This window comes from Takifugu flavidus, chromosome 2, assembly GCF_003711565.1.
Source record: "Takifugu flavidus isolate HTHZ2018 chromosome 2, ASM371156v2, whole genome shotgun sequence".
Lineage (NCBI taxonomy): Eukaryota > Metazoa > Chordata > Actinopteri > Tetraodontiformes > Tetraodontidae > Takifugu > Takifugu flavidus.
In genome coordinates this window covers 18,258,097-18,271,722 of record NC_079521.1, presented here as the reverse complement: position 1 = coordinate 18,271,722, position 13,626 = coordinate 18,258,097, and the positions used below count along the sequence as shown (strand labels likewise).

Genomic DNA, 13,626 nt, shown 5'->3' with positions numbered 1-13,626 from the left:
CAGCGCTCCCCTCCCGGTCTGTCCTCCCCCCCGGTCTGTCCACCCCTCCCGGTCTGTCCTCTCCTCCTGGTCTGTCCTCCCCTGTTGGTCTGTCCTCCCCTCTTGGTCTGTCCTCTCCTCCTGGTCTGTCCTCCCCTCCCGGTCTGTCCTCTCCTCCTGGTCTGTCCTCTCCTCCTGGTCTGTCCTCCCCTCCCGGTCTGTCCTCCCCTCCCGGTCTGTCCACCCCTCCCGGTCTGTCCTCTCCTCCTGGTCTGTCCTCTCCTCCTGGTCTGTCCTCCCCTGTTGGTCTGTCCTCTCCTCCCGGTCTGTCCACCCCTCCCGGTCTGTCCTCCCCTCCCGGTCTGTCCTCCCCTCCCGGTCTGTCCTCCCCATGTCTACAGTCAACATTGTGCAGGTTGTTTGTTTACAGAAAATTTACTGCACCTTAACTTTCAAGGTTCAAGGTGTTGGCTCATTAATTGATAGTTTGACCAAACCAGGCAAAACCTGTTTTGATGCTTGACGCTCAGGCGTTTGTCCCTGGGGCACAAAGGTAAAACTTGCGAGCGAATAAGCCACTGGTGCAGCATCAAACCACACCCAAAACCACTCAAAACTAACTTGTTTAGTATTCCAACATATGAAAAAATAATTGAGTGTCATTTCTTTCCTGTGTATTTTTTATCTTTTACTTGAGGAACAACAACCCTTTTTATGTTGGGTTTGAAGTGTTTCACAACCCGGTTTGTGAGCTCTAAATGCAATAAACATCATTTCACTTGGCCAGGCCTCCACCAGACGGCTGCACGGATCATTACAGGAATTCAAACCTGTGACACTCCCAAGAGTTCTGGGCTTGTTCCTGGTCTTCACATGTTGTTCCTCAATCTGGTTCTGCAGACGCGTAGCAACTATTAGCCCAGTTCCATCACCAGGTCACCACCTGTAATGCTGCAGCTGCAACATTTGTCTTTAGCTCACTGATGGGTTCATTTTGGTGAAGGACGGTGCAGGACAGTGCAGGACGGTGCAGGACGGTGCAGGACGGTGCAGGACAGTGCGGGACGGTGCGGGACGGTGCGGGGCGGTGCAGGACCGTGAAGAACGGTGCGGGACGGTGCGGGACGGTGCAGGACGGTGCGGGACGGTGCAGGACGGTGCAGGACCGTGAAGGACGGTGCAGGACAGTGCGGGGCGGTGAAGAACGGTGCGGGACGGTGCGGGACGGTGCAGAACGGTGAAGGACGGTGCGGGACAGTGCAGGGCGGTGAAGAACGGTGAAGGACCATGAAGGACGGTGCAGGACAGTGCGGGGCGGTGAAGAACGGTGCGGGACGGTGCGGGACGGTGCAGAACGGTGAAGGACCGTGAAGGACGGTGCGGGACAGTGCGGGGCGGTGAAGAACGGTGCGGGACGGTGCGGGACGGTGAAGGACGGTGCAGGACGGTGAAGAACGGTGCGGGACGGTGCAGGACGGTGCAGGACCGTGAAGGACGGTGCAGGACAGTGCGGGGCGGTGAAGAACGGTGCGGGGCGGTGCGGGGCGGTGAGGGACGGTGCGGGACGGTGAGGGACGGTGCGGGGCGGCGCGGGGCGGTGCGGGGCGGCGCGGGGCGGGGTGGGACGGGGTGGTGTGGAGTTATGTGTGATGACAGAAAGCATCAGGAATTAAAATCATTTTGGTTTGAGTGTGACTGAACTAAAAACTCAGATTTCAGAGCTGCTTCTGATGCTACTTTTTGTGACCTTTCATCCAAATGAAATATGAAACCAAATTGTCTCATTTATATTTAACATTCTAATAATCTCTGCTCATAACCAATCTAAAATAATTAATTGCATTTACAAAAGCACTTAGATGCAATATATGTTGATATCTGTAAATGTCTTTACTCCAGTGACTTTGGCTGTTGTGAAATTCTTCCTTGGAGGTACAAGATAAACTCAAGTGAGAGAAAAACATGATATTTTTTCTTTTTGATTGGTGTGAGGACCAAATCATGTGTGCTTCTGTGTTATCTGGAGGCAGGTGGAAGACCTAAATAGCTAAAATACTCAGATTGGATCTCACACATGTTTGAAAGCTCCTCTGAGTTTCAGGTCTTTCACAGCAGACAGGGAACCAGTGGCCTTTGTGCCTGAATCAAAGCCCCCCCCTGCTATGAATAGTGATTTCTGTGGTTCCCTTACCACCAGTGGCAGCAGAGAGGTCGTCCCCCACTGAGACTTTCCCCTTTGACCTCAACAAATGGACTCTTGTCAACTCAATAATAAAGTAATGATTGACCTATAGTGATGCCTGGTGTCAAGGCAAAGGAGGCTTTATGGATAAACACAATGATGGGGGGGCTCCCACAGAGAGGGTGGTGGAGCTTCTTGGCATCTTTGCTGATGTGGCATCAGCAATACGTCACTGATTTGAAGCGCCTGGTGGAAGATCTACTGCAACCATCATCTCGTTTCCTCCTCCCTGACACGGAATTGTCCTGAAGAAAAACTGGCTGATTCTCCCGGTCATGTGACTGTGACGGTGTCGCAGCCTTCCAGGAGCGTTCTGAAGAGTCTGCTTTAGCTTTCAGGTTCTCTTTCAGGACAGAAAACATCTTGGCTCTGTGTTGAAGCCCAGATGGACTCTGCAGCCTGCACCAATCAACTCACAAAGGTGATATAATTGCCAGGGCAGGACAGGACAAGGCCGCCACCTTTAGAGCTCTACGGTCTCCTCCTTTCCCCAATGCACCTATTCTTTCCCACTTTATCTTCCCGATTATATTCCCCTCCCTCATTGTCCCATTATCCCCCACTAACAACAGGCCAATTTGTCCATCCAGCTTGGCTCCCGCCTCCCCTCCTGCTGCGTTATTTAGCCCCTCTCCTGCACTTCAATGGCAGGTACTGATTAGAGAACTTCCACGACCCCTTTGCTATTCCCCAGCAAAGCCCCCCTCCCCTTCCCAGCAACCTTTAATCTGATTACAGCTTTTCAGCGGAGGCCAGTCCCTTGAGGACAATAGCGGACCAAGTGGTTTCGCAAACACTCTCCTCATGGTGGGACGGTTCTGAAGAGGTGCAGCCCCGACCGCAGGATAACAACAAACTCAGCTACGACTACATCCATCTGCAGCCCCCTGGCCTGCAGGGCACTTTTATAAAGTGCCCAAACTGGGGGGAAAAAAGCTGCTCTGTGTTGAGAACAGATTTCTTTCTGTTCTAATTTTTGCTGATTTCAGTTAAATCGTGATATTAAAGGATCAAACTTGAATGCAGTCATGTTTCAATATCAGTACTGGCACATTACAGGTAAATACGTCAACTCCCAAATGTTAGTAAAAATGATGGTAACTATCATCAACAACCTTATGAGGATGTTCTAGTGAAGGCAGCAGCTCTGATAAACATGGTGCAACAACAGCGGCAACACTTACGTGCAGCAACAGAACATCCAGGGCAACTTAAACAGTTTGTTCTCCAGTTAACATGTTTAACCCTCTTTGACCTTTTTAAAGAGCTCTTCACTCACTCTTCAACAGCTTCCTGTCACGGAAGGACCCGGCAGAACACAAAGCGTGTGTCCACCTCGTGTGTTTGGAGTTCATTAATGTCAGGGCGCCTGGTCAGGGAACCGTGTCTACTGCTGTGTCCAGACCTCATTACCATCAGAACAAAAGGCAGCAGGGAGACCGGGGCAACAAGTCAGCCCCCAAGGACCACGTTAGGTCAAAGAGACTGTGGGGACTAGCGCCGGCGGGATTAGAATGTTCAGCATCCACAGAGAGAATCCTCAGAATGCGTGATGTCATCGAGGCTCGCCCGATCACTCGGGTTTCTTCTGCAGGTGATCACTGGATCTTCTGGTGCTGCCACTCACACCAGCGGAATGACTGACATGTTTGGCTTATTTACTGTTTCACACAGCCATTCATGTAGAATGTGTCATAACTCCAACAGGTTCAATGCCTGATGTCGTTTGTGTGTACATAAAACATAAATGTCCCTTTTAGATACGTTTTTTCTTTTAGATTAATTTTACGGTTCAATTTAGGGGCATCGTCGAAACATTATGCCAAAATAAGTGGTTCGTTATTGTAATGACGTAAAATGATGTTTTAAAATAACTGTGACAACTGTATATACATATATAGATATATATATACACATGAAAATAACTTTAATTCTTTTAAATTCGTATCGAATGTGATTTCTACATGTACACGTGTGAAACTTTAATACATGAACAACAAGAATTTCCTATTATACAATCACATAAACTGGTTCTGCAACATTCAGCAACATCACAGGAATCTGTATCATAGTCGGTGAAACTATCCAAAAAATCCGCCTTGAATGCGCAGCTATTGCGTGATAAACTTTGATTAGAAAACTAATAATTGGCAAACCGAAAGCAACGTATCACAAAAGTGCTGCAAAGATAATGGACGTATGCAGCCCTGTGGGTCTGGACTTGAGAGGATGTACTGTAAAAACATTTAAGGGCGAATGTGTTGATGTTGAAGAGAAACAAAAAGTAAAATTCATTTAAATTAGGAAGAACTGACACCTACAGCACCGACATCTTAAACTCATAATCCCTCACAGGATGACAAGTCTGGTACTGCTCCAGGTCCGTTTCTGATGGCTGATCCTTCATCAATAACATCTTTGACAGGGGCTCTAACTTTGTTCCACTGAGAAGTTGGTCTCAGCTCTGTAGAATAAAGAGAGAGTTGCCTTCAGTGACACTCGTGAGAGGCGGGAGTGAACGGAACCGCGTGTCAGGGGTCAGCTTACATGTCCTGGTGCTTGTGGATCATGTGGTTGTTGTATTCCAACACGGGGGGGATGGTTTCCTCATCCTCGGGAACCTGGAACCAACAGAAGAGCCCAGTTTACAGCAGGAAGACAAGAGCACCATCTGGTGGAAGGAAAGCGCCTTTACCTCCCAGTAGGCTTCGTCATCAAAGCAGTTGTCATCAGCAGGATCGCCCCAGATCGGGAATTTCAGGATGAATCCTGTCAGGGCGCAGAAGAGCATTATTATCAGTACTATCAGGAGAATTAGGGTTCAGCTCTGTTATGATTAAATAAAAATCCAAACAAGTTGAGTCAGGGGTATTTAAAGGTGTCAGATTTAAGGAACATGTTTTCTTTCAGTTTTGTTCTTCTTTTTATTTTTTCAAAACTACAACTGGACCAGTTTCAAAGCTCACCAACAATCGCCCCTCCAACCAGTCCAAAAGCAACGGCCACGCAGGTGCCGGCCGCCTGGTAGCCTCCCTGAGTTCCCACCGACCTGTCTGCGTACTTGCCCTCAAAGTTAAACGTGTTGATCAACCTAAAGAGAGGGGGAAGGAAATAACTCAGAGAAAGGGAAGTTTTCAGTTAGGAGGGTCAAAGCTGATCGGGCTGCTCACCCCTCTTCACTGTAGACAGATTCTGTGGCAGCTGCAGCAACGATGGCGCCTACGAAGCCGCCCAGCATCCCGGGCACGGCGTGCAGGTTGTGGACGCCACACGTGTCCTGGAGCTTCAGGTATTTCTCCAGAAATGGCTGAAGATCAGTGAGATATGATCAGACCAGAGATCTGAGAAGCCAGTTTCTGTCTCTGTTGTGTTGTTTTGGGTGTTGTTTTGGGTGTGTGTGTGTGTGTGTGTGTGTGTGTGTGTGTGTGTGTGTGTGTGTGTGTGTGGTGTGTGTGTGTGTGTGTGTGTGTGCGTGCGCCTGGACAATCACCAATTCTGTTTTCTAAGGGAAAACCGCAGGTTGTCTGTGTGATTGTTGACTGTATAATGGAGGCAGTGACGTCAGGGTATCATTAAAACGTCGCCTGTCTGAAACCTCCGGTTGTTTCTGTGTGAGGGTGTTGCCCATTTGTGCGTGAGCTCCAGTGAGCTTTAGTTTCGTTCCTTTCCCAGATGTAAACAGTCTTGACAGTTTTCTTCTTTTGTCTTTTCTCTGCTGTTTATTTTCCCCTATGAATGATAGATTTTTATCAAACCCGCCAGCTCACCGTGACATAGAGGTAACCAAAGGTGGAGATGATGCCGCAGCAGAAACCCACTATCAGGGCACCATACGGGGAGATCATGAACTCAGCTGCTGTTCCCATGGCGACGCCTCCAGCAAGAGTGGCGTTCTGGATGTGCACCTGTCGGGGAAACCCGCTCGTTAGCGATCTGAAATACCAAGAAGTCCTGACGTGGCCTTCATCGGGCAGAGGGTCACCATGTCCAGCCTTCCTCGCTTGTCGTGCATGCTGGACAGCGCCACGGTGGTGAGGACGCAGGAGGCCAGACCCAGGTACGTGTTGATGGCCGCTCTGTGCTGTCCGTCTCCGTGGTCCGTGATGGCGGAGTTGAAACTGGGCCAGAACATCCAGAGGAACAGAGTCCCTGTTGGGAGTAAACAACGTGTGACGCGGCAGAATAGACATGGCGCCCGGGGACGTGCGAGGTGCTCACCGATCATGGCGAAGACGTCAGAGTGGTAGACGGATCCATTCAGCCGCTTGCTTTGGTGTAAGTTCGGTCGGTAAAGGACCCAGGAGATGCCCAGCCCATAGTAACCGCCAAAGGCGTGGATGACCATGGACCCGCCGGCGTCTCGGCACTGTCAGGAACAGTTCAGAACATCGTGTTAGAGAGAACGTTCTCCTCTGTTATGGGAAAGGTGAGCGTGGCGCCGCTCACGTGGAGCAGGTGCAGGATGATGTATTCCTCCACCGCGAAGAGCGTGACACCGAACAAGGTCAGAACCAACAGCTGGACCGGGCTGACTTTCCCAAGGAGGGCGCCGTAGGCGATCAGGGAGCCGGCGACGCAGAAGTCCGCGTTGATGAGGCTGAAGGGGCGAAGAGAACAAAGACAGAACTTTGATGAGGGCTGGACGGAGCTACGCACTCCAGCGTGTTGATGAGAGTGAGGACGATGAGGTGGGACGAAGACTCAGACGTCTTGAACGCAGCATGGCTGACACGCCTCGGTGTCGCCATGGCGTTAAAACATTCGTAAACATGTGCCACCGTGCACCTCTAAAACGGTTCATGCTAAGTTCTTATCATCTCAAGGATGTCTCAGCTGTCCCCTAAAGGCCTCCCTCATTGTAGAGAATCAAACCAGCTTGTTCTGACATGTTTTTCCCGAAGGCTGAATCTCTAACCCCCGATTGGAGCAGGTGTTTGGAAGTGACCCAACATTTCCACCATCCGCCAACAACCCTTCTACCACTGTGTGGGTAAAAACGAAAGACAGATGTCTTACTTTTCAACACCAATATAGATTTTTCCAGTGCTGTGGTCCAGGAAGTGGAACCAGCCTTGCATGAGCAGAGCCCACTGGATGCCGAAAGCAGCGATCAGGAAGTTGAATCCCACGCCGCCGAAGCTGTAACGTTTCAGGAAGGTCATGAGGAACCCAAATCCAACAAAGATCATCACATGGACGTCCTGGAAGCCTGAACAGAGAGACACAAAGAGCTGCTCAGACCCAACTTCTCCTCTATTACCCTATAAAAATATGCTCTCCTCTTGCAGCAAATTCAAAGTCGAAATCTCTTCAAAAGATCCGCTCTGACCTCTGGGGTCACACTTACTGGGGTATCGGTAGTAGAAGTCGTTCTCAATGTCGCTGGTTATGTTGTTTGTCTTCTTGTGCTCCACCCAGTGTGCGTCTGACTCTTCGTTATACCGGATGAAAACTCCAAACAGAATGATCATCGCAATCTGCCAGACAAAGCAGACGGCCGGGAGGCTGACCCGGACATAAGCGTTCCGCTGGCGGCCGAAAAAATTCCCCATGATGCTTCCTCGGTGCTGCCTGCTCGCTCCCTGATCAGGTCCTCGCTCTGGTCAGCAGCCCAAGAACATCCGCAAATATAGGTGTTCAGGTGACGTGTGGGTGTGTCCACCATCCGCTCACACGTGTCCCTGCTGGCGGACTAACCACACCTCCTCACCTGCAGCACCACAGGGGAGAACAACAAAATCTCCCTGTCATCTTGAAATGGTTGAAAGCGCTTTTACAATTAAAAAACCACAACTTTGGAGCGTCGTTGTTGCTCCTGCTCAGAGTGAAACTGGTGCACACCTGTCAACGGAGCGGCACCTTTCCCAGGACTCCGCACAGATTCAAGGCGTGGCGCCTTCAATGGACTAATGTGATGTGGTTTATGGCCTTTGGCTGTGCAGGAGGTGGATTTTACAGGTGGTTAAAACAACAACTTTGGGTTTATACACTCATCTGGCCTCTCTTACACATCCAGCCACGGCGCTTGTTTGTTTTTCTTGCATGACAGGAGGGAATCCGGTTTAAGGACTCATGATGCATCTGTGACAGAACATTCCAGATTATATCGTATCGCTCCTTACATTTGCTACGTTATGTAACAGCCTTGCTCTCATCGAAGACAGTGTCTGAATATTTTCGGCCTTGGGAGGCGGAGCTGTCTTCAGGTTCATCCTGGACGGCGTGAATCCGCCCAAAGGCTCAAAAGAAGAACTTGAACTTGAAACCGCCTCTGCGACATCTCGTAGATCTGCATAGCACAGAGCTCTTTCCCCGGAATATTCAACACAGAATTCTCTTTCTCTGTGATTTGATGTAGGTGCATTCAGTCCATTTAAAGCGCAACAAGGTTTTTCTGGTTTTGAAAGGTACAAAGATGAAACCCACGGCTGCAGAGCTGCACGGAGCAGCGTGAAATAATAATTATAATCATTATTATAATAATAATAATAATTTCTTTACACCACGTTAGGCTGAATGACTGTGCCAGTTATTTTATTGAGGAGTTGAAGAGCAGCGGATTGTTGACCTGGCTGCCTCCTGGAGCCGGGACATTGTGTGGGGCCCAGCATGGTCCGGCATGGCCAAGCATGGCTCCACGTGGTCCGGCATGGCCCAGCATGGCTCCACATGGTCCGGCGTGGCTCGGCATGGCCCAGCATGGCTCCACATGGCTCGGCATGGCCCAGCATGGCTCCACATGGTCCGGCATGGCCCAGCATGGCTCCACATGGTCCGGCATGGCCCAGCATGGCTCCACATGGCTCGACATGGCCCAGCATGGCTCCACATGGTCTGGCGTGGCTCGGCATGGCCCAGCATGGCTCCACATGGCTCGGCATGGCCCAGCATGGCTCCCCATGGTCCGGCATGGCCCAGCATGGCTCCACATGGCTCGACATGGCCCAGCATGGCTCCCCATGGTCCGGCATGGCCCAGCATGGCTCCACATGGCTCGACATGGCCCAGCATGGCTCCACATGGCTCGACATGGCCCAGCATGGCTCCACATGGCTCGGCATGGCCCAGCATGGCTCCACATGGCTCGGCATGGCCAGCATGGCTCCACATGGCTCGGCATGGCCCAGCATGGCTCCACATGGTCTGGCGTGGCCATGTCCATTACTGACAAACCAAAAATTAAACACACAGAAAAGTCTTAATTTGATGATGTCACCTTATCTTATGATGCTGATCATCACAGAAACGACCACAATAACAATACCAACAACATCAATACTAATAATAAGATGGAACAAATAAATAATGTTAATAGCATTTCCATAACTGAGTTGACAGAACTGAATAAATACATAAGAACCAAATAAAAATCTACGTTTGACCAGAACAAAGACAGATTGAACTTAAGTCATTTTGTCTGCAGTCATATATGGTCTGGCAGATTTGAGTGACCATGATGAAAGAGAAAAAAGGCCAAAAGACAAAAAAAGTTATTTTACCAGTTTTTACTTTTCTTTACTGTCCAAACTAACTTTATCCTCCGCTGCTATTTAAAAAAGAGCATTTGAAATTGCTGTTTGTTGGTTTCTGCCAGCGAGGTGTCAAAAGACCTGATGTCAGGTCTTTAAGTTGCACGACTCCGGGCAACTAGGCCTGCGATCTATGACGGCGCTTCATCCTCCTCTGGTCCTTTACTTTTGATTTATTGATCTCAAAATCAAACGTTAAAGTTTTAAGAGTTATTTAATTATATCTGTAGTTAAAAAAAAGGCCGTTAGAGGAAGTAAAAAAGGCTGTCAGGCAAGGCTATCTCTGCAGAGCTGACAATGATGTGCCAGAAAGGGCGAGCATGTGAGCGCGCATGTGACACTGGGACAGAATGGAGACTGCAGATCTTATCTAAGGAAGGTATTCCAGAGATGGCGTCCATCACCGGGAGGGGGGCTCAGTCACTGATACCGCTGGAGATATTAGCAGCTTCTGCCAATCTACCTGCAGGAGCGACACAGATCAGTGCAGCACGGTTATTTATTTCTGCTTCTTCCAAGAACACTCCAATTATGTTGTAGAACTTCCAAAAATTAGATGTCCATCCAAATCCTTGTCTTTGGACTGTGGAAGGAATCCTTGGAGAGAACCTCCAGGGGGGATTCAAACCGGGAACCCTTTTGCTGGGAGACCAACCACTGCGTCAGATATTTAACATTTAATATGACAATGAGAAAATTCCACAGCTTTAAATCAGGTTTTTAACATTGGGACGATTGTAAATCCCCGTCAGCTTCATGAAAAGGCCCCTGTGGATGATTCACGTTAAACACAATTAACATTTTGGGTTTTTTACTGTGATCATGACTGACAGTAAAACACAGGACGTCAGATATCAATATGAAAAAGAATTCATCAGCTCTCTGTTGCTGCTCTGCACTCGACCCCGTCTCTTTCTGCTGTTCAACAGGTCCTAAAAGAGGCCCCAGGTCAGTGTCTCTGAACCACACACACGGCTGCTCCTCCTGACTCTGATGCCCGTCCAGGGCAGCTTGGAAAGGGGGCGGAGTCACCTGGACACTGGTCCAGGGCAGCTTGGAAAGGGGGCGGAGTCACCTGGACACTGGTCCAGGGCAGCTTGGAAAGGGGGCGGAGTCACCTGGACACTGAAGAAGGTGGCTGACGGCTGGTGTCCTTCACCTCTTGTCAAAGCTGTTTGTGCCTCTTCCTTCACTCTCAAACGTCCTCAGATGGCCGTCCGTCCTCCTGTAAGTGTGGGAGAACCTCCGAGTGGCTCCCCCTAGCCTCCCTCTGAAGACACATTTCTGGGTGTAAATGTCTGGACGGGAGCATTTCGCTACGGTGACCCGGAGGGTTGACATCTTAAGTCCTCACAGAGGACATTTAGTGTCTCCGTCACTCACATAAAAATCTGACTAATGAAGAACTCAGTCAACAGGCTTTTGTTTACGGGCGCTTTCAACGGTCAGATCTTCTGGGTAATTGCAGGCGCCACGGCGACCTCTCTCGCTGTCCTCCGACCTGCACCCATGTCCCCATAAGGGTTGTTAACCTTGGAGCTGTGCCACATCCTCCTGACAGATTCATCATTTTCACAGATTCCTTTAATGTTGGTCAGCAGTTGCATGTTTCTCTGAAAAAGTCGTTTTTACGATGTGAATGGCGACAATAATGGTTATTAAGTGTTTACCTTCTCAATCCCTGTGTCAATACAGGAGCAGCTTTTTGAGGGGGCGGATAGCGAGCGGAACTATTTGAGCTGGGTGACTAAGGCTGTCGCTATGTACTGTATTTTTCCAGAACAATGCACGTTGTCAGATGCTGCAGATAGAGCGCAGGAGCGTCAGATGGTCGCCTGTTGCTGGAACCGTGCAAACTGCATGTGCACGTCACGACAGTGGCTCGATCATCTGATAATTCATCAGCTTTACAGATGTGTTATTTTGGCAGAACCTTCTCACGTGACCTGCAGTGTGACATGCTACAAGCACGAGGCCCTGACGCCTCCCCTCACCTGGTCCTTTAGTTTAAAGGGTTGTTAACATGCGCGTCTTTGACTGTTTTATCATGTTTGTTAGCTCTTTCACAAATGCTTCTGATTCTGGGTCTTACAGTCATTTCGGGTGCCCACAGAGTGATTCTGCAGCCGGCTGCACGGCTGCAGAATCACTCTGGGAAGCAAGTTCTGAAGTGATTCACTGTCCAAGATTGTTTTTTAAATCACTTATTGAAGTGACATCGAATGATAAATGGCAGTGGTTTGAGGCGTGTCTAATGGGTTTCATTATACTTTTTCTCTTGGTAAACATAGCTTTCCAAATGAGTGTGTGTGTGTGTGTGTGTGCGTGCGTGTGCGTGTGTGTGTGCGTGTGCGTGTGTGTGTTTTAACTTAACCTGCAGTTACCATTTTCAAATAATCAAGGTGTTCAGATAAAGCAGAGGTCGTACATTGGTGTCAGCTTGGTAAACAGGTGTTCATGTCGCAGCGTAACCATGGCAATCTGGGGAATTTTGATTTATTTTGATTTTATTTTAAATTCCTCTTTTACTAAGTGTTCTTTGGTAGATTCTTTAAATACAGAAACGTCTGGAAAGACCACCCAGAGTTCAAGTTCATGAACATGTGTAAGAACGTTCCAACCCCCCCAGCAGGACAAAACATGCTGAACCAGCCCGGTGGGTTGGTTCACAGGAGTGGATCCAGTTGAGCAGCCAGTTCATGCAGTTGTCATGTGACACACCCCCTCCATTTGGCAGGTGTTTCCTATAAAATAATGGCGAGGGCCAAGAAGCGTCCTGAGCGACAGTGACGACAGGGTGAGGAAGAATAAACAAAAGGTTTGAAGCTACAGTAGGTGCACAAGCAGGTAAAGGTCAATATATAGATATTTATATATATTTATATTCACACCGTCCTTCGGCTAAATAGGGAGCTTCACTGCACTTCGCCCCCCCCGGGGGTTCCTCCTGTTAAAGATGGAGCGCTCATTCCAGACTCAACACCTAAAAACAACCAGATGTTGCACATAAATCAAACTGAACGAGAATCCAAATGAGCACGAGAGGAAATAATCTGCGAACAATTTGCGCCCAAACTCTGCTTAATTGTTTCTTCGGCTCTCCAACAGGAGATGGTTTAAGAGGCAACTGCCCGTGTTCAGCGCCATGTTTCAACCCTCAGAGGATTAGCGTTCTTCAGAGGATTAATCTCAAATCGGCACGAGCATCATCTCTAATAGCAGGGAAGAATACCTTATCACTGAAATACAGGATTATCTGCTCTAATCGTTCTAATCCCTATTAAATAAGGCTTAAGGGACAAAATAATCCTTAAATCACAGTTAAATTACGAGCGTAAGTGTCTACTGGAGTGTTTGCTTGGAGATGTGCATCATTCACCTCCGTGTGACTCCGCACACCCACACTGTCCTCGTGATAAGACATTCCAGTGTCACTAAGGAATGTCGCCGTCCACGTCCCGACCAAACCGCGCGTCTCATGGACCAGCTCCAACTTTATTGTTATTTATCTGTTGTTGTTGGAGCAGCCTTGACCACGAGCACAGGCTTTTATTTGAATGTATCTGAATCACTGACATGATGATCGCACATACATTCGCTGCAAATGTGGATTTAAAGAAGAAAAGGGCGCCCAGAGCCCCCCCCCCCCCCCCCCCAAATCCTCTGCTGTAGCGAATACGTCTAATTGTTTTCGTTGTGTGTTGAAATGCTGCTTATTCACTTCATTTCTCAAACATCGGGACTGGCAGCTGAGTTCTAATCTCGGGGCCACAGATGCAAACGTCTTCATAGTGTCATCATCATATAATTATAGGGCTCACAGCCAAATTCCAGATGTTGATTAGACAAGCACATGTGAAGCTGTGTGACTTTGAG

The 13,626-nt window shown here is 49.0% G+C and overlaps 1 protein-coding gene across 1 annotated transcript; it reads right to left on the bottom strand.

Moving 5' to 3' along the window:
* Positions 1-4,119: 4,119 nt before the first annotated feature.
* Positions 4,120-7,834, bottom strand: LOC130518211 (ammonium transporter Rh type C 2). Its single transcript, XM_057020636.1, has 11 exons — positions 7,569-7,834; positions 7,238-7,430; positions 6,668-6,818; positions 6,440-6,587; positions 6,204-6,370; positions 5,989-6,126; positions 5,392-5,528; positions 5,188-5,312; positions 4,917-4,990; positions 4,769-4,842; positions 4,120-4,685 (listed from the first exon to the last, which is right to left on the bottom strand). Exons 1-11 carry the CDS (start codon positions 7,771-7,773, stop codon positions 4,652-4,654), a joined length of 1,446 nt encoding a protein of 481 aa, XP_056876616.1. The 5' UTR covers positions 7,774-7,834; the 3' UTR covers positions 4,120-4,651.
* Between the last annotated feature and the right edge of the window lie 5,792 nt (positions 7,835-13,626).

Excerpts from the sequence above, each read along its gene's own strand:
- LOC130518211 (XM_057020636.1), bottom strand. The coding sequence starts at position 7,773 with ATGGGGAATTTTTTCGGCCGCCAGCGGAACGCTTATGTCCGGGTCAGC. Across the intron at positions 6,819-7,237 it reads ATCTATATTGGTGTTGAAAA|CCTCATCAACGCGGACTTCT; the intron begins GTAAGACATCTG and ends TCGCCCCTTCAG. Across the intron at positions 4,991-5,187 it reads GGTTGGAGGGGCGATTGTTG|GATTCATCCTGAAATTCCCG; the intron begins GTGAGCTTTGAA and ends GCGCCCTGACAG.